At 34.5% G+C, this 21,003-nt stretch overlaps 1 protein-coding gene across 2 annotated transcripts in view; it reads right to left on the bottom strand.

Annotated features, from left to right (window-relative positions):
- The window catches only part of LOC306844279 (dedicator of cytokinesis protein 11-like), an 87,309-nt gene that overhangs the window by 38,530 nt on the left and 27,776 nt on the right, over nucleotides 1-21,003 (bottom strand). For both annotated transcript variants that reach the window (XM_079376282.1, XM_079376281.1), the window contains exons 20-30: nucleotides 20,326-20,449; nucleotides 20,028-20,149; nucleotides 19,815-19,898; nucleotides 19,611-19,700; nucleotides 14,468-14,589; nucleotides 14,243-14,312; nucleotides 12,413-12,538; nucleotides 11,150-11,221; nucleotides 10,299-10,445; nucleotides 8,766-8,849; nucleotides 2,411-2,522 (exon numbers count right to left, since the gene is read on the bottom strand). In XM_079376282.1, coding sequence (XP_079232408.1) covers nucleotides 2,411-2,522; nucleotides 8,766-8,849; nucleotides 10,299-10,445; nucleotides 11,150-11,221; nucleotides 12,413-12,538; nucleotides 14,243-14,312; nucleotides 14,468-14,589; nucleotides 19,611-19,700; nucleotides 19,815-19,898; nucleotides 20,028-20,149; nucleotides 20,326-20,449 — 1,153 coding nt within the window. The remainder of the gene's footprint in view (nucleotides 1-2,410; nucleotides 2,523-8,765; nucleotides 8,850-10,298; nucleotides 10,446-11,149; nucleotides 11,222-12,412; nucleotides 12,539-14,242; nucleotides 14,313-14,467; nucleotides 14,590-19,610; nucleotides 19,701-19,814; nucleotides 19,899-20,027; nucleotides 20,150-20,325; nucleotides 20,450-21,003) is intronic.

A 21,003-nucleotide genomic window follows, 5' to 3' on the forward strand; every position in this document is an offset into this window, starting at 1 on the left:
TAAGGATGCACTGAATTGATCAAATGTGACAGTAAAGACATTTATATTGTTGCAAAAGATTTCGATGTTAAATAACTGCAGTATTTGAATTTTCTGTCAAAGAATTCTGATAAAATTGTATAATGATTTCCACAAAAATATTACACAAAACTATTTTCAACATTGATAAAGAAATGTTTCTTGAGCAGAAAATCAGCATATCAGAATGATTTCTGAAGGATCATGTGACACTGAAGACTGGAGTAATGATGCTGAAAATTCATCACAGCAATAAATTACATTTTAAAGTGCCCCTATTATGGATTTTTGAAAATTACTTTTCATGCAGTATGTAACACAGCTCTAAGTGAATAAAAACATCCGGCAAAGTTTTAAATCTGAAAGTGCACTGTGTGTAAAGTGATTGTCTCTCAAAAGAACGAGTCGACTCTGAATCATTGAAACGAGTCGTTTTTAAAAACGAATCCCAAGCCGTTTTATGTTGATGTCAACATGAAGCATTAGCATATTGCCCATTCCACTTGTTGGTCTTTTCGGGTTGGTCTGAATGAAAATGCAAATTCATTCTTTGCCACTAGGTGCCGCTTTTGGAGCGGTAAAAATAGCTGTTTGCCCGGTAACGCTGTACACAAAGCAGCACTGAGCTCACAAACATCAGGCATTACAGGCATGATGAAATGAAAATGACAACAATCGGACCAATCACCGCAGATTAGCGTCACGCAAAGGAGGGGTTTGGAAAAAATTATCGTTGAACGAATCATTTGAGAGTCGTTCAGCAAGTAAGGTAAAAATAAATGCATATTATAAGACAATGAAAGTGTTTTTTGACCTTGCATGCATGTCAACCTGTTGGGACTCCCAAAACCAAAATATGAACCTTTCATAAGACATAATAGGGGCACTTTAAAACATTAAAACACAATTGAAAGTAACTGTTTTCTAACAATATTTCACAATATCACTGCTTTTACTGCACTTTGATCAAACAAGTGGCCATTTTTTTTTTAACTCACCAACCATTGTGACAACAGTGTATAATATAAATATATGTTTGCATCTTTGTGTGAATATATAAATTAGTTTCACAAACTACAGGAAAATCATAGTGAATATTATATTTTTCCACCATGTTTTTTGACTACATAAAAGCTAAATGCAATGATTTATCTCTGATTGATCAATGACACACATCAGCTGTGAAAATGTAATCTTTTGCGGTTTGGGCCACTAGAAACTAGGCATGATGAAGCGGCAGAACTCATCAGCTACCTGCAGCATTTCTTCCATTGAAAATGAACCACTAAAAATTCATCTTAGCCATCACAGGAATAAATTACATTGTAAAATATATTAACATAGAAACCAGTTATTTAAAAATGTAATAATATTTTACAACATTACCATTTTTATAGTATTTTGATCAAATAAATGCAGCCCAGTGAGCATAAAAGGCTTCTTTCAAAACCATAAAAAAACCATACTGATTCCAAATTTTGGAAAGGTAGGGTACATACTGTGCACAGTATACATAATTTATAGTGCAAATGTGTGTAGTACGGTATTATGCTTATCCTGGGTCTAAATGTGACCGTGGACCACAAAACCAGTCTTAAGTCGCTGGGGTATATTTGTAGCAATAGCCAAAAATACATTGTATGGGTCAAAATTATAGATTTTTCTTTTATGCCAAAAATCATCAGGATATTAAGTAAAGATCATGTTCCATGAAGATATTTTGTAAATTTCCTACTGTAAATATATCAAAACTTAAATTTTGATTAGTAATATGCACTGATAAGAACTTCATTTGGACAACTTTAAAGGTGATTTTCTCAGTATTTAGATTTTTTTGCACCCTCAGATTCCAGATTTTCAAATAGTTGTATCTTGGCCAAATATTGTTCAATATATATCAATATATATCAATGGAAAGCTTATTTATTTAGAAAAATTGACCCTTATGACTGGTTTTGTGGTCCAGGGTCACAAATGAAAAGAATGAGAGGTCATATTACTGTATCTGAACTTCATTTGAACTGTGTTTATGACGAGACACTTACTCACTGAACATTTCAGTGCAGAGAGACTGTTTTATTATTTTCTAATTAGACATGGTGAAACTACAAAACTCATAACAGGCATCAAATCAGTCTTTAGGGAAAACTTTTAAGGAAACTTTTCTGATTCATGCCTAAATACTATGTTAAGCTTGACTGTCATCACGCCCCATTTCGTGACAGTTAAATCCTTGTATAGCTGGGTTCTCAGGTTCAGATGGCGTGAGGAATGGCGTGAGGAATGGTGCTGCTAGAAGATCTTAAAGTGGTGAAGTTGTTAGACTGGGATGGAGGGGAGGATGAGGGAAAGAAAAGGCATGGCAAGATAGGAGGGGGGTGGAGAGACCTACCCTGGACTCGCTGCAACCTAGTTCGGCCAAATGCCATGGGCAGGTTTAGAGGAATGTAGTGCTCGTGGTTGCAAACCGTCATGAGAAAATCAAACTTCATCTCTGTAAGCGCCTGTAAACATTGCATACAAAAGTGATGAGTGAGATGTTGGAGAAACTGATTTGGAGATCTAGATACAGGTCATAGCAACAGACAAGATAAAACAGATTTACTGCAAAAGCGTATCTGTACAAGTTCTTACAAGCTGCATTGATGTTTTAATTCACATCCGAGTTCAGCAACAGAGCCGACAACTCTTGTTATTAAAAAACAGTTACAGTAATTACAAATTAGGAAGTATAATATCAAAACTGTAATTGCCAACAACAAATAAATGGCCAATATCAAACATCCAAATATAATATTTTGTTTAATTATAATGTATTATTTATTTATTTCAAATTCTACAAGTGAATTTAGGCATTACAACATTGCAAAGTACAGCATGAATTACATTCAACAGTTTTTAAAAATGTAATTTATCTAAAGGTCAGCTAAGGTAATCACAGGTGGAAATAAGCATGCACAATTAAATATCCACTATAAAGTTATACTGATAAATAAAAAATAAAAAAAACTAATTATATCTATCTATTTATATCATGCATGCCTGATATTTTTTGTGATTACCAACCATCATTTTTACAGTGCATAATAAAAATGCATAATTTGCGACTTTTCAAAGCTTGTGTTTTCCAAGGACAGTCCAGACAGGCTGCGGCACATAGAATTTGCAATAGTCCAGGTGATATGTGCAAAATTTGAGGTGAAATGTTCACTTTTTAATAAAAGCATGAAATTTGGTTCACTTGTATAGTTTGCGGCCCTAAACATTTTCAGAAATGGAGCCATCACAAAAACACCTTGTGGTTGCCATGGCGACCATTTTACTTTCCGCCATAACCAAATGATGTATTATTCTTTCATATCTCCTGAACCAAACATGATAACACAGAAAAGGTGATGTCTACTCCTATGTTTTGATGGTCAAGGATTACTATGATACCATATACAACAACAAACTGTTCAAGTGAAGAGTTAATGGTAAAATCAGCAATGTAAGAAGGAAATAACAGTATCTGAGCGTCACAGTATTTACAATAGTCCATATTTTGGCTATTATTATTTTTTTCTTTCTTTGATAATTTACTAATATTGTATTCAATAGTACAATAAAAGGATGTTTTAATTAATTAATTATTAAATTTGTTACATTTAGCGCTTTTCTGGGTACTCAAAGCGCTTCACATGGAAGGGGGAATCTCAGTCTCAACTGTGCAGCATCCACCTGGATGATGTGACAGCAGCCATATTGCGCCAGAACGCCCTCCACACACCAGCTAAATAATATTTTATTCAATAGTACAATAAAAGATTGTTTTCAAGAATACAATAATTTATTTCAGGAGATATAAAAAAAAATATCATCTCAAGTAAGTGTATTTTAATTACCTCTCAGGTAGTCAGGTAGGTGGTAGTATGTTTCCAGTACATTCTTGTTCTCGCTCAACAATGCTCTAACATCAGCAACGAAATCTTGCTAAGCTGTGTCCTATCTGCACCTCTTCTGCTGCACCTCTGTCATTTTCTGTGGGTCTCTGGAATTGTCAGTCCGCTGTCAACAAACTTAATTTTGGCCATTGGTTCTCAGTCTACTCTTAATATCTTGATCTTGACTGAGACGTGGATTCGTCCAGAAGACTCTGCAACCCCCCGCTGTTCTCTCTAACAACTTCCCTTTCTCCGGCAGGTTGGAAGGGTACTGGTCTTCTCATTTCTAATAATTGCAAATACTCAACCCACTCTTCCCTATGCATTAAAAATTATTTTGAGTTTCAACTACTGAGTAGTTAAACTCCATATTGTAATGATTTATCACCTTCCTGGTCATATATAATCCTTTATAGAGGAGCTGTGTGGGCTGCTGTCCTCATTCTTTGTGGATGGCAGTCCACTTGTAGTCTTTGGGTAACTTCGAAATCCATCTGGAGAAGCCTTACACTGCATACTTCCACTTCAACGACTAGCTTCATTCGATCTCAAATGGCTTACCACAAGCACTAACAAATCAGGCAACCAGCTTGACTTAATTTGCACATGCAACTGTATCACAGACAACATTTGGTAAAACCTCTAGACATCTCTGATCATTTCTTTATTATGTTTAACCTATATATTACTACCTGTGTGCCACCAATTATTTTTAGGCAAAACCTACGCTCCCTTTCACCCTTCCATCTTTCCTCTGTAATGTCATCCTCTCTTCCCTCACCCACCTACAGTCAGGTCCATAAATATTGGGACATCGACACAATTCTAACATTTTTGGCTCTATACACCACCACAATGGATTTCAAATGAAACGAACAAGATGTGCTTTAACTGCAGACTGTCAGCTTTAATTTGAGGGTATTTACATCCAAATCAGGTGAACGGTGTAGGAATTACAACAGTTTGCATATGTGCCTCCCACTTGTTAAGGGACCAAAAGTAATGGGACAATTGGCTTCTCAGCTGTTCCATGGCCAGGTGTGTGTTATTCCCTCATTATCCCAATTACAATGAGCAGATAAAAGGTCCAGAGTTCATTTCAAGTGTGATATTTGCATTTGGAATCTGTTGCGGTCAACTGTCAAGATGAGATCCAAAGAGCTGTCACTATCAGTGAAGCAAGCCATCATTAGGCTGAAAAAACAAAACAAACCCATCAGAGAGATAGCAAAAACATTAGGCGTGGCCAAAACAACTGTTTGGAACATTCTTAAAAAGAAGGAACGCACCGGTGAGCTCAGCAACACCAAAAGACCCGGAAGACCACGGAAAACACTGTGGTGGATGACTGAAGAATTATTTCCCTGGTGAAGAAAACATTGAAGGAGCCAGATCAAGAACACTCTCCAGGAGGTAGGTGTATGTGTGTCAAAGTCAACAATCAAGAGAAGACTTCACCAGAGTCAATACAGAGGGTTCACCACAAGATGTAAACCATTGGTGAGCCTCAAAAACAGGAAGGCCAGATTAGAGTTTGCCAAACGACATCTAAAAAAGCCTTCACAGTTCTGGAACAACATCCTATGGACAGATGAGACCAAGATCAACTTGTACCAGAGTGATGGGAAGAGAAGAGTATGGAGAAGGAAAGGAACTGCTCATGATCCTAAGCATACCAGCTCATCAGTGAAGCACGTGGGCATGTATGGCTGCCAGTGGAACTGGTTCTCTTGTATTTATTGATGATGGGACTGCTGACAAAAGCAGCAGGATGAATTCTGAAGTGTTTCGAGCAATATTATCTGCTCATATTCAGCCAAATGCTTCAGAACTCACTGGACGGTGCTTCACAGTGCAGATGGACAATGACCCAAAGCATACTGCAAAAGCAACCAAAGAGTTTTTGAAGGGAAAGAAGTGGACTGTTATGCAATATGGTCAAGTTACACCTATAGAGGTGCAAGTTGAAGGAAAAAATATGATCTAATTTAAAGAGAAAAACTGCACACTCACTTAAGCATAGGCTATTTATTATGCTTAAGTGAATGTGCAGTTATTCTCTTTCAAATAGTCCACTTCATGTCAAGACAATATCTATTTCTCTAATATAAAAAAGTATGCTTGACCAAAATTTTTTTTGGGAGAAGAATTTATTGAAGATGGTAGTGTAGCAGTTTTTCAATAGCGATGTTAGCATGTCTTCCTTCAAACAATCTTAACCCTTGTATAAATCCTAGCTTCTCCCAAAGTTCTGACTGTGGGATATAATTGTATACCTGAAGACAAAAGGGATAGAAACAACAGATACTATTAGGACCTTCCCGCTGGAGATCCTGCAATCTACAAGACGTTCCTGAGGAATGCTGTTCCTGTTATTCTAATGGAATGGACCATTTGGTTCACGCCTTTATAGACACAGTTATATTATTTCTTATATTCCATTCAACTGAGACTGCTTTGCTGTAGCCCTGCAGTTAGAGAAAGCTGATTCCAAATCATCAGTTCTTATTCTGCTGGATCTATCTGCCACTTTTGACACTGTGAATCATCAGATTATCCTGTCTAACATCACTGGATCTGCACTCCACTGGTTTGAATCCTATCTCACAGGTAGGTCTTTCAGGGTTTCCTGGGGAGGAGAGGTATCCAAAAAACATCAACTGGCCAGAGGGTTTCCTCAGGGATCAGTTCTTCACCATATACACTACATCACTGGGACCCATTATACAAGCACATGGTTTCTCTTACCAAATTCTACCATTGATAACACACAGCTCTATCATTCATTTCAACCAGACAATCTAATAGTAGCTGCATGGATCTCAGGCTGCCTGACAAACTTCTCGGCATGGATGAAAGAACATCACCTGCAGCTTAACCTGGCAAAGATTGAGCCTCTCGTTTTCCCTGCCAATCCGACTCTACAGCACGATTTCATCATCCTGCTAGGTTCATCAAAAATTATTCTTTGGTGACCAGTTGACCTTCAAGGACCATACTGTGAAGACAGCTGGATCATGCAGGTTTGCATTGCACAGCATCAGGAGGATCAGGCCCTTCCAAACAGAGCATGCTGAACAACTTCTTGCCCAGGCCCTTGTCATTTCTAGGTTGGACTATTGCAGTGCTCTTCAAGCTGGACTTCCGTCATGCGCAAACAAACTTCGACAAATGTTTCAGAATGCAGTGGCACGACTGGTCTACAATGAACTCAAAAGGGCCCACTTCACACCTCTCTTTATCTCCCCGCACTGGCTACCGGTTGTGGCTCACATCAAGTTCAAGTCATTGATGTTTGCGTACAGAACAGCCACAGGCTCAGCACCCTCCTACTTTTTCCTCACTCTTATGAATCTACATCCCCTCCAGAAGCCTGAGATCTGTAAGTAAGTGATGCCTTGTGATAACATCACAGAGAGGCATTTTCATTCACCTTTCCTGGCTGGTGAAATGATCATCCAACACCTGCAGTAATTAACAGAACACCCGACACGTTATCTGACAGCAACACTAATTTAATCCTATACCTGACCCATTTGACATAAAAACTGGGACCCGAACCGCACCTGCTTTAAATCTCCTACATGAGGTAGAAAAAACTCATTTATTAAAACTTTTATTCAAATTGTGAATAGATTAAATACAGAAAGCAAGCAAAGAGCGCCCCCTTTAATATAATCTCTACAGCTGTCAATCAGTGGCAGCACGATTGGCTCCATTGCTCAGCGTGTACTGGACTGAGTCGAAATAATCTTGGTTACTGGACCCGCAACCTGCCTGTGCTTGTTACCGTCTGGCCCGCACCCTACACATAAATATTATTCCACCCGTTACATCAAATATTAGCGATTCACCTGTGTGTACTCGCCCACATGCAGGACTCTGGCTTCCCCCTTGTGGACAACATTATAGACAACTCTGGCTGCAGAGAGTGATTGTAAATTAAGTTTACATGAAATATGTTTGAAATTTCATTCTGCATCTTCTGAGATTTAATTGTAATCCTTCTCATAAAGTCATTAAATTAACCATTAAATGTTCACCTAATTGCATTGCTGTCTGCGTGTGATGTTAGAGCGTTGTTGAGAGAGAACAAGAATGTATTGGAAACGCACTTACCTGAGATTATTTTTTTTTATATATCTCTGAAATATATGACAGTATTCTTGAAAAATAAATCTTTTAATGTATTATTGAATAAAATATTAGTTAATTATCTAAGAAAGAAAAAATCAATAGTCATAATATGGACTTTTGTAAATGCTGTGATACTGTGATGCTCATTGCTGATTTCACCATTAACTCTTCACTTGAACAGTTTATGTTTTTGTATATGATATTGTAATCCTTGACCATCAAAACATAGGGGTAGACATCACCTTTTCTGTGTTATCATGTTTGGTTCAGGAGATATGAAAGAATAATACATCATTTGGTTATGGCGGAAAGTAAAATGGTCGCCATGGCAACCACAAGCTGTTTTTGCAATGGCTCCATTTCTGAAAATGTTTTGGGCCACAAACTATAAAAGTGTACCAAATTTCATGCTTTTATGAAAAAGTGAGTTTATGATATGATATTCCACAATAAAACTGTGATATCAATAGCACAGAAGATGAGAGCAGAGAAGCTATTTCGCAAAAACCTACAAGTCACACCCATTATCTGGATGTCTGTTATGAAAGACCTCACAGAGAAGACAATCTCTGAAGAATCAAAACCTAAAGAAATGAAATTTCTTGATATGTATATCAAAAGAGAAATTGAAAACACTGAAAGCATTGTTATACTGTCCATGTACTGCAATTGAACTCTGTTGCCTACCTTTGGATCTTTCAGGCCGAAGCCACACATGTAATCATTTATCAAGCTGAAAGCAAATCCTCGGTTCATGAAAGTAAGGCAGCGCTGTGCAGGAAGAGAGTTTCAATTAGAACAATGTAATGTCATGTTAAAAAAAAATAAAAAAAATAATCAAGAGTGAAGTGCAATTAAACTTTAGACATACTATATATGAATAATCAAACTTGTTTGACAGTGAGGAGAAAAAGGAGCAGGTTTAACTTTGTTTCAAAGTCTTCAATGATGGCCAGACATTTAGTTGAATCAAGCTTGGCTTAATGACAGATCCAGTAGTGACTGCTGGTCCCAGAAAAACATTTACATCACAACACATTCTTCTGGTGACCAAGCCCAAATGTTGAAATACACTTCAAATAATAGCTATTATTAGATAAAATAGAAAAATCACTGATTGTGGGTTATCGCTCCAGGATAAATGTAAGTTAATATCAGTATTACCTTATAAAAAATAAACCTTATAAATTTTCTCTACCCTACAAAACTTGATCTCTTCAGGTTAAATATTATAGTAAATGGCATTTGAAAGGTTAAGGATTAAAGTACAACTGCAGAATATCAAACGCGCTTGTGCAACTGGTGTGCATTTTTAAAGACCATGTAGACAATGAAATTTCGAACAATTAAACTGAAAAATAAAATTGAAATGAAAAAAGATTAAAATAATATATGAAACAAATATTCATCACGGCTATTATTTAGAATTACATTTTTTTAATATTTCATTTAGTTTAGCTTTATTTTTATTAAAATGTTTAAGAAATGTTACTATTTCAACTTAAATATGTTGATTTTACATAGTTGCCAAGGCAACATTTCTAATTTTTATTAAAGATTTTAAGTTTAAAAGTTTCATGTAAAATGTTATTGTTTTTTTTGTTGCAGCTTTATTCAAAATACTGGAAAAAAAAAAAATGTTTTAATAGTTTTTGTTTACCATAACAATTTTTTCAGCATCTTTACTCCAGTCTTCAGAGTCACATGATCCTTCAGAAATCATTCTAATATGCCTATTTACTGCTCTAGAAACATTTTTTTATTATTATCAATGTTAAAAACACTTCTGCTGCTTACTATTTTTGTAGAAACTGCGATATATTTTTCACAGGATTCTTTGATCAACAAAGTACAAAATTAACTACAATTATTTAAAAAATACAAATCTTTTGTAACATTATAAATGTATTTACTCTCACTTTTAATCAGTTTAATACATCCTTGCTAAACAAAAACATTAATTTCTTATTAATAAAATAATAAAAGTTTTTTTTATTTTTTAAATACTTAATGACCCCAAACTTCTTTCATTAACACTTTAAGGAAGTTATAAAGAGTTAGGCTTAGATGCACAAAGTTAGATCACATGATCCTTCAGAAATCATTCTAATATACTGATTTAGTGCTCAAGACATTTCTTATTGTTATCAATGTTGAAAGCAGTTGTGCTGTAAAGAGTTAGGCCTGATCTTATTCAAATACCACAGCTCTAGGACTGACCTTGATGAAGCAGGCCAGGCTAAAGTTGATGCAGCGGGCCTCCTCTAGGATCTCATCGTAGCGCATAGTGATGTGAGGCATGATTGACAACAGCAGGGACTGCAACGCTTGGTGGAACGATTCTGGAAACCTCTGCGCTCGCGGCATCTGTAGGAAATGTACAGTAGGTGGTTTCACATTATTAACTGTCACATAGCAATGCTATGAGTACTACATTGTTTCAGTGGTTATAGGAAATGGTCATTTGTAAGTAAAGTAAGATTTTATACCCCAGATATTCTAATCACACAGAAGTCCAATTTTAACAACTGAGAAAACAGTTTCCATGTGTGTGTGTGTGTGTCATGCAATATATTGTGCTGAAGTCATGTTTGAACAATATACTTTACATACCAGCTTTTACATTCCATACATGAGTCACAGTTTCAGTTATGCAAAGAGGATTCAATGACATGTAAAATAGGTCTGAACATGTTTGGAACAGACTGACAGAAACTTGTACATGCAAAAGGCAACTCTGTGTCAATAGTACAGTACAGCGCAGCTTTGTTTACAAGTTTAAAGGGTGTGTTTCTTCCCAGATGCCCTGATCATGCACACTTTTGAAGAATGAGGAAGTTAACCGCATTCTATGTACAAAGGCCAAAAATGGAAAGCAACATCCTGCTCGACAGCCCAGGATTATTTACATACAGCTATTTTTTATGCTTTACTGAAGATGACAACTAAGAAAAGGAATTGGAAAGGAAAGCCCTATACATTTCTCTTAGATAACAAATGGCTGTTAATTGATTTTGAAGTTTCTTTGATATTACTTTAAAGTGTAAATCATGGGAACAGATTATACTAACTTTCATCCTGTTGCCATCCTGGAGGTATTGTGCCATTGACTTGGCCATGGTCTCAAAGAAGAACCATGAGTACTGTAATACAAGATAGAAAAAACAGGATTTAATAACAATAAAAACACAGATGAACGTCTTAAATGTATGCCAGTATACAGATACTAAAGTCAAATTACACATACACATACTATTCAAAAGACTGAGGTCAGTAAAAACAGTAATATTGTGAAATGTTATTAAAATGTATAATGTCTAAAATATTTAAATGAACCTTTTTTATTTTATTTAAAATCAAATATTCTATTTTAATACATTTCCCTGTGATGCCAAAGCTGAATTTTTATCAGCCAGTCTTCAGTGTCACATGATCCTTATTTCTAATATGCTTATTTTGTGCTCAAGAAAAAACTATCATTATTATCAATCATAGATTTTTTTTTTTTGCATTCTTTGATGAATAGAAAATTCAAAAGAACGGCATTTATTTGAAATAGAATTATTTTGTAACATTATAAATGTCTTTACTGTCACTTGTGATTCATTTAAGGCATCTTTGCTTGCTAAATAAAAGCATCAAAACAACAAATAAACTTACTGACCCCAACATTTTGAACAGTAGTGTAACATGAAATCTAATTAATATAGTGTTTAAAATTAGTAATACTATAAAAATATTAATATGTATAGCATTTCATATCACAAGAATGTTAATGTGTGCCACTATATATGAATTTTAAATATACACCTAAATGTACACTATACCACAACATAATCACAAAAGTAAAACGTAAAAGTGAAAGTGAACCGCCTTGCTGAAACAATGGACTTATTACTCTACCACGCTACGATACGATCTCTGACACCAGCCAAAGTCAAACCAGTATTCTGTCATCTAATTATGTAAAAGCAAGTTTCTTCAAACCTAGTTCTAAGAAAGCTTTGAATTCCAAGAAAATATGTTTTTTTGGATATGGTTATGTAAAGACTTTAAGGAGATGCAAAGTGACTATGAAATAAGGTGGTTACATTGAATTGAATACACTGAGGATGTTCCAGTGGTATTGGTTAAAAGAAAGTGCTTCATATTATTTGGGTGTGAAAGGTCATGTAGCGAAATATTTTTTTGGAACAACCCAATTCCTCATAACTGACTTGAACAATAAACCCCAATTCTGAAGTAAATCAAAAAGCTCGAAAATTAACACAACAGTGCCATCTGCTGTGCAAAAAGAGTAGATCATATTCACCGTAACCGAAAAGTTTTGTCACCTTGAGGAGTTTGTTGCAGGTGTTGAAGTCTGCAGTTTGTTTGAGGATGACAGTCACTGCTGTAGCCAAAACTTCATGCGTCGTCACAGAGTTTTCTGAAGTTGCGTTGTTGATCCGAAACACGTACTGCAAAATTAAATATTGGTTTTATTTACAGTTGTTAAAAAGAAAAGCCAGCAAAGCTCTTCTTGCCAACCAAAGTTCTTGTGATATCACTGTCACATTAAAAATACAAAAAAGGTGCAAATTTAAATTTGCAACAAATCAATATTTTTGTGACCATTTTATAAGTATACACTAAAAAGTACTTATAAATCATTAACAAATTATTCGTTCATCGTTTATTTGTAGCTTATATATTGTAGTAGTCTCTACATTTTTTATATATTAATAGGCTATAAATAAATAGTGAGTTCTTCATTCATTTTCACTGTAATTAACACAAATCTTATTATTGTTTAATTAGCTCATATAAAGGAAAATGTTACCCTTTTTGCAAGTGAACCAGAAATTGTAAACAAAACCACACATGTGCTAAGGTCATTCGTTCATTGGACAGAAATTCTCAAGCAGGGAAAAACAGGCTAATCATGGAGATCTTTTGTAGTGAAATTTTTATTCTTTTACTGATTTGCTGTTATGAGATAAAAACGCAATGTGAAGAAACTTATGAGCATCATATGAGACAATGTCATACGATGTTGTAATTAAAACTTGCCAAAAATAAAAGCTATAGATGTGAAATACTTAAAGCATATCAAAATGTTAGTTTAAAAAGTTAACCTTAATAAATGTGTGCTATTAGGCGCATATCCAATCGTTTGTGCGGAGAGTGGACATCAGTGGAAACAAATTAAATACGCCGCCATTGTTGCTCATAAAGGTAAGAATAATACATCGTTTGGAAATGTAAAAGGTCTATTTTTATTTTGCGCACCGGTCTTGAACAGGAGCGCATCACAAAAATGAACCAAAACTTTTTTTCCTTTCAGACGTGATGAATATATCTATAGAAAGCTTTGAAATTATTAAAAAACTAAATAACTCATATCCAAAACAAAAACTCTTTCATTATATTCCGTAAAGATGCATTTCCTTCTAAAGGCGCGTCAGGATTTTTTAACTTCATCTTTGTGACACTGACTCAGAAAACACTAGTTTATTAATAAATAATTCTTACTATTTCCCACAGACACATTCATTGTAACTTTTGCTGGGGCTTTGCGGCAAGCTTTTTGCCTATTTAGTGCGCTTATGTCACATTGCTGTGCGCTATGGTCACGAAAACTCATCATTTGCACGAGTTTTTAAGCATTGCGGTTTAAAAACAAGTGATTTAAGCTATTGAAATGTAAACAACAGCACTATATGCGTGAGCTGTGTGTTTCTGAGCGTGCTTTCTGCAATTGGGTCGGATTGAGGCCGGTTCATATTCACACCTTAAACGAACCGTACCAGAGTTTGTTTGGAAGCGGACCGAGACCACCTCTTCAGCTGGGTCTCAGTGCGGTTGTTTGGTCCGCACCAGAGTGTGATTGCTGTATTCACACCTGCCCAAAAGAGCCGCACCAAGAGGGGAAACGAACTTGAGTTCATTTCAATCGAACCAAACAAGACAGGTGTGAATACACCCTAAGCTATAATATTTTGCAAATAATTTACTAGTACTTCATTAGTTACCAAATAACTTTTATTATTCTTATTATTTCTTATATTATTATTCTTTTTAACTAAAATTGCTTTTGCACCTGGCTTTTAATATGGTCGAATGAGATCCAATCAACAAATACATGGCAATGCCAAGTTTAACAGAAAGCCTTAATGTTGTACCTTCAGAAACATGCGTAGGTAATGTTCCAGACCCTCCTCATGACACTGAGACACTATGTGAATGATTACCCTGAGACAAACAGAGGCGCATCAGTAATGTAGCAATACTATATGCTTTAAAAATCACATAAAAAAGATCATATAATATTCATAGGCCAGTCTGCACACAAAACAGTAATACAGAAGTTCTGTCTTTCCGAGAAGACAAATACAGTGGTAAATCACCGTGTGGAGTTGACAGCAATATCTCGGCTCTCTTTGCTTGCCATAGTGAGGACTTCAAAGAGCTGAACGAGCACCGTAGACAGGAACTTGATGATGACCTGAGTCTCTACAGCATGTAGGCACTTGGAAATGAGACAGGAATATGAAAGAGGTTATGTGACGCTGTAGTCTGGAGTAATGGCTGCTGAAAATTCAGATTTGCAAAGGAATAAAGAACATTTATTCAAATAGAAAACAGTCATTTTAAAAAGTAAGAATGTTTCACAATATTACTGTTTTTACTGTATTTTTCATCAAACATATTCAACCTGTATGAGAATAAGATGCTTCTTTCAACAATATTTAAAAAAAAAATTAACAGTAAAGTATGGAAGCCCATTCTGTAAGTCATAATAATGAGATACTTTCTCATAATAATGACTTAGTTTCTCATAATAATGACTTAGTATCTCGTAAATGACTTAGTTTCTCGTAATAATGAGATACTTTATCATAATAATGACTTAGTTTCTCGTAAATGACTTAGTTTCTCGTAATAATGAGATACTTTCTCATAATAATGACTTAGTTTCTCGTAAATGACTTAGTTTCTCGTAATAATGAGATACTTTCTCATAATAATGACTTAGTTTCTCATAATAATGACTTAGTTTCTCATAATAATGACTTAGTTTCTCATAATAATGACTTAGTTTCTCATAATAATGACTTAGTTTCTCATAATAATGACTTAGTTTCTCGTAATAATGAGATACTTTCTCATAATAATGACTTAGTTTCTCATAATAATGACTTAGTTTCTCGTAATAATGAGATACTTTATCATAATAATGACTTAGTTTCTCGTAATAATGAGATACTTTCTCATAATAATGACTTAGTATCTCGTTATATTGAGAAACTTTCTCATAATAATGACTTAGTTTCTCGTAAATGACTTAGTTTCTCGTAATAATGAGATACTTTCTCATAATAATGACTTAGTTTCTCATAATAATGACTTAGTTTCTCATAATAATGACTTAGTTTCTCATAATAATGACTTAGTTTCTCATAATAATGACTTAGTTTCTCGTAATAATGAGATACTTTCTCATAATAATGACTTAGTTTCTCATAATAATGACTTAGTTTCTCGTAATAATGAGATACTTTCTCATAATAATGACTTAGTATCTCGTTATATTGAGAAACTTTCTCATAATAATGACTTAGTTTCTCGTAAATGACTTAGTTTCTCGTAATAATGAGATACTTTCTCATAATAATGACTTAGTTTCTCGTAAATGACTTAGTTTCTCGTAATAATGAGATACTTTCTCATAATAATGACTTAGTTTCTCATAATAATGACTTAGTTTCTCGTAATAATGAGATACTTTATCATAATAATGACTTAGTTTCTCGTAAATGACTTAGTTTCTCGTAATAATGAGATACTTTCTCATAATAATGACTTAGTTTCTCGTAAAATACTTAGTTTCTCGTTATATTGAGAAACTTTCTCATAATAATGACTTAGTTTTTAGTAAATTACTTAGTTTCTCATAAAAATGACTTAGTTTCTCGTAATAATGAGATACTTTCTCATAATAATGACTTAGTTTCTCGAAATAATGAGATACTTTCTCATAATAATGACTTAGTTTCTCGTAATAATGAGATACTTTCTCATAATAATGACTTAGTTTCTCGTAATAATGAGATACTTTCTCATAATAATGACTTAGTTTCTCGTAATAATGAGATACTTTCTCATAATAATGACTTAGTTTCTCGTAATAATGAGATACTTTCTCATAATAATGACTTAGTTTCTCGTAATAATGAGATACTTTCTCATAATAATGACTTAGTTTCTCGTAAATTACTAAGTTTCTCGAAATAATGAGATACTTTCTCATAATAATGACTTAGTTTCTCGTAATAATGAGATACTTTCTCATAATAATGACCAGAGCTGGGTAGATTACTTACAAATTGTAATCCGTTACTGATTCCAGATTACATGACAAAAATTGTAGTCAGTAACGTAATCTGTTACATTAGACATTTTAGGTAATATAATCAGATTACTTTTAGATTACTTTTGATTTAACTCGTTTATCACATTGATTTAAATAGCATTATCTTGTACCATAATGATGTAAAAAATGCAAAGAGTAAGAAAACTTGTTCCCTTCATTGTAATTTACAACATTACAGCATTAAACATTATATTACAGTTTCCCAAACTAGGGTTCGTAATGGAACTGCAGGGGGGTTGTGAGTTTAATGAAAAGTTAACAATTAATTAAATCATAAAAAATTAAATTAAAATAAATCATTTTAAAACAAACTCCCTTTTTTTATTTAAATTTTTTTTTGTTATTATTTGAACTCCCTTTTGAGGAAAGTCTCGTCACTTGGCGGCCATATTTGCAACGCCTCCAGTCAGCTCATACAATACAATCTTAATGAACAGGGGAATCCTGAAATCTCAAAAACTGCTCGCTGAACTCACATTATGTCAAACCAGCAACACAAATCTGAAATTAATTGCCCCATGAATGTTGTTTCTTATGCTCAAATAGCGTTTAAAAAGCTTATTTTTCAGGCTAGACCAGGCAATGCGCATGCTGAATCATAACCTGCTTCTACTGTGCATATGCATTGGTTAGTCTAGTCAGGTTTCTATGGGAAATTTGGCTCTTTCATTTCGAAGGTGGGACTATTCCTCCATATTGCGTGTTGCAGTTTCTCCCATTCATAAGTATAGGAGTGAACAGTCTTTGTGTTTCTATAGTCTTTGTTTTAAATAAAACACTTACTAAAAAAGATTCAATATTTTTATTTACCTGCATGCCATGTGATCATTAATCAAAGAAACCGTGAACATGCAAATGTGATACTTAATTATTGAAATATTTATTTTAAAATCTCAGGGGTACTTAAAGCAAATATATTTGGTGAATAAGGTTTAGATGACAAAAAGTTTTGGAATGCCTGCATTACATGTATCTAAGAAATAACGTGAATATGTGCATTTTAATTAGTTATAATTAATAATACATGGTTAAAAAACCTACAGAGTAATAATTAAAATAAAAATGAATGTGTTCATCAGTAGTTGATGCAATGTTGAAACCCTTCTTAAACCTGAAATGATTTTTGTAAATCCAGTGGTCAAATGCTGTCGCCACCCGACTAATGACTGATCTTTGTCTGAATGTCCGCAAGACTGGACTATTTATACATATATATAATAAGTATATAATCAGTAGGCTATTTTAGAAAGGAAAATTTAAAAGATGAAAAAGAGAAATTAGGGGGAATCAATGATTTATGAATAATTTATTACTATTGTGTGAATAATATGTAATCATGTAATCCATAAAAAAGTAACTGTAGTCTGATTACGAGTATTTTAAAATGTAATTTACTCTGATTACAAGTACTTCATTTTTGGAATTTGATTACGTAATCCAGATTACATGTAATCAGTTACTACCCAGCTCTGATAATGACTTAGTTTCTCGAAATAACGAGAAACTTTCTCGCAATAATGACTTGCTCCTTAAAAAAAAAAAGGCACGCTAGCGACATCTGCTGATCAAAGCCATGCAGGAACACCGCAAACATTGCTTGTTCTGTAATCTAAAACTGTATAATCTATCATTAAATAACGATTTCAGATAAATTACCTGCATGTAGTCTTTTGTTACTCTGCCAGACAATGAAGTTCATGGCTTCAGATATAGAGGAATATATTCCAACAAAAATCACACGCATTTTATGAAGAAATGAAAGCCATTACACATATAAACTTAACGAATAGATGATTCGATGATTTGTTTTTTTATTAGCTGTCACTTCCATGCATCACATGCATAAGCCCACTGTAGCCCAATCTCCTCTCGCTAGCACAAAGCATCATTGTCCGTTACCATGGCAACCACTTGGTCTTCAGCATCCCACACTGCTTCTTGCAGGACATGTGAACGTGAAAAATGCTTAATGTGGCTTAAAGTACAATGACTAATTCAGGACACAGTATTATTGATCATGCATACAGGCAAGCATAAGAACCCAGAATTTGAACACAACACCCAAAGTTGCATGTTAAGCGTTTTCCTATAGAAAACCGTTATAGAAAATGCTGCATAAGAGTTGCTGTTTTGCGTTGCATTCATAATTTGGGTCCACCTGAATGCCTGTATATACAGTATGCATGATCATTAAGTTATGTACTGAATTTGGTTCAATCTGTCTTTGTACTTCAAGCCACGTTAAGCATTTTTCAGGTTAAGCGTTTGTCCTGCAAGAAGCGATGTGGGATGCTGAAGACAAAGCGGTTGCCGTGGTAACGAACAATGATGCTTTGTGCTTTTGAAATGAGATGGCTTACTGTATGAAGCATGTGATGCATGAAAGGGACAGCTAATAAAACTAATAGATAAATTAAATAGACATCTATAAATTAAGTTTATATGCGTAATGGCTTTCATTTCTTCATAAAATGCCTCCTATATTTCTTAACTGAAATATTAGTCTGGAATGTTTGAAGCCGTAACTATCTGGCAGAGTCACTTGCTGGTACGTGCTACAAATTAACAAGACTACATGCAGATAATTTATCTGAAATCGTTATTTAATGATAGATTATACAGCTTTAGATTACAGAACAAGCAATGTTTGCGGTGTTCCTGCATGGCTTTGACCAGCAGATGTTGCTAGCGTGCCGCCACTCATACATTGCGCATGAGCGGAGTAAGTCTTTTTTTTTTTTTAGGAGTAAGTCATTATTATGAGAAAGTTTCTCATTATTTAGAGAAAATAAGTCATTATTATGAGAAAGTTTCTCATTATTTCGAGAAAATAAGTCATTATTATGAGAAAGTTTCTCATTATTATGACTTACAGAATTATATTTTTTCTTAAGGTGGCGGGAACGGGCTTCCATAGTAAAGTACATGCATTCCCAATATGTGCTCCAAAGAAAAGCTTAGAAAAGATTAAACATTAATAATGTCCTCTGTTATGAAAAAAATGTTAAAAGGCACATCACACTATGTATTTTTGAAAACATAAAATGGTGTAATATTATTTAACTTAAATAAAATGAGGATATCCACATTTTCCTTTGTTCACATGTAATTCTCACCTTTAGGTACTTGACGAGTTCAGCAGGATTGCCCTGTGATGTCGACTTCATCAGCTGGCAATACTGGAAGAAATTGTGGAGGTGCAAATCCTGGATGGACGAGGGTTACAAAATTGAATGCTTTTGTTTTAAAAAAACATGTCATTACTCTCTGTTCAGTACAATGGAATTTGGCTGCACAATCCTTAGATCAGATAAACATACCTGAGTGTAAATCGTTGATGCTACATCCGCTCGCACTTTAAATAAGGGTTTGGCATTCTCCACCCATTTGATGTCTGGAGAGGACTGTAAAAAAACACAAAAAATTACTGACTGAATGAATCAATCAAATCAATCATTCAATCCCACCAGTCAACAACCCAACCAACAAACCATGAATTCTTAGCGTTAGCACAGCTGAAAGTAAGATTTCACCTTCTTTGAGTCTTGGCTTTTGTCATACATGTAACCAGCTGGTAGATTAGCAGACACAGGAAGTTGTAGCTCTGAGGACTGTATCCTGCCATCCTTCAATAAAGGAGCCCAGGAGTAACCCACTGTAAAAAGAGAGAGTCAAAGTATATTCCTTAAACATACACACATACTACCATTCGATCGTATGCAGTCAGTAAGATTTTTGAAAGAGGTTTCTTATGCACACAGGCATTTATTAAGAATATTGTGAAATATTATTAAAACTTAAAAGTGTAGTGTATACAATACACAAGCTCACCCAGTGTTTCCACTCCATCCCGTTTCTTGGTGGTGGTTTTGTTGCCAAGCTCACAACTTATGTGGTAGAAAGTAAAGAGAACATGATGCTTCTCATGGACATGAACAGGAAGCTCGATTTTAATCTGTGACAGAAATTAAAATATTTGAACATTAGTGAAATCTTTACCATTTTGTCATATAGAAAGCTTTGTGGTTTTTATAAGCCTAATTATGTCTCATAAATACAGTACATGACAATGTAAACATGCCATTGTGATTAGTGTCAGCCAAACGGACTGAGTAGATGACAGATCTTTTCATTTTTGCTGAACTACTCCTTTAAGGGTCACCAGCTGATCATTAGACTCCGTCCAGCAAATTATGCAGGTTATCAAATAGATGCAAGCTATGTCTGTGTGTACTGTCTACGTAGATGTCTTGTGATTCATTCATCTATTGAACAAACGATTTGTCTGTAATATGTTGGCCCTGAGAATCCGGTGAAGCCTAACAGGATGTGTCTCTGGAATGATTCAGCTATTCATATTCTTGACGTGCTTTGTGCTGTTTATGCCTCAGTCTGATCAAATGTAAATGTTAAAAGTAAATGCAATAGTTTTATATCTAAATAATAATGTAGGGCTGTGTTCATATTTTGTGAACTGTTTATGTCTTCAGACATACAAATTACATGTTT

Source organism: Barbus barbus, assembly GCF_936440315.1.
Source record: "Barbus barbus genome assembly, chromosome: 1".
Classification (NCBI taxonomy): domain Eukaryota; kingdom Metazoa; phylum Chordata; class Actinopteri; order Cypriniformes; family Cyprinidae; genus Barbus; species Barbus barbus.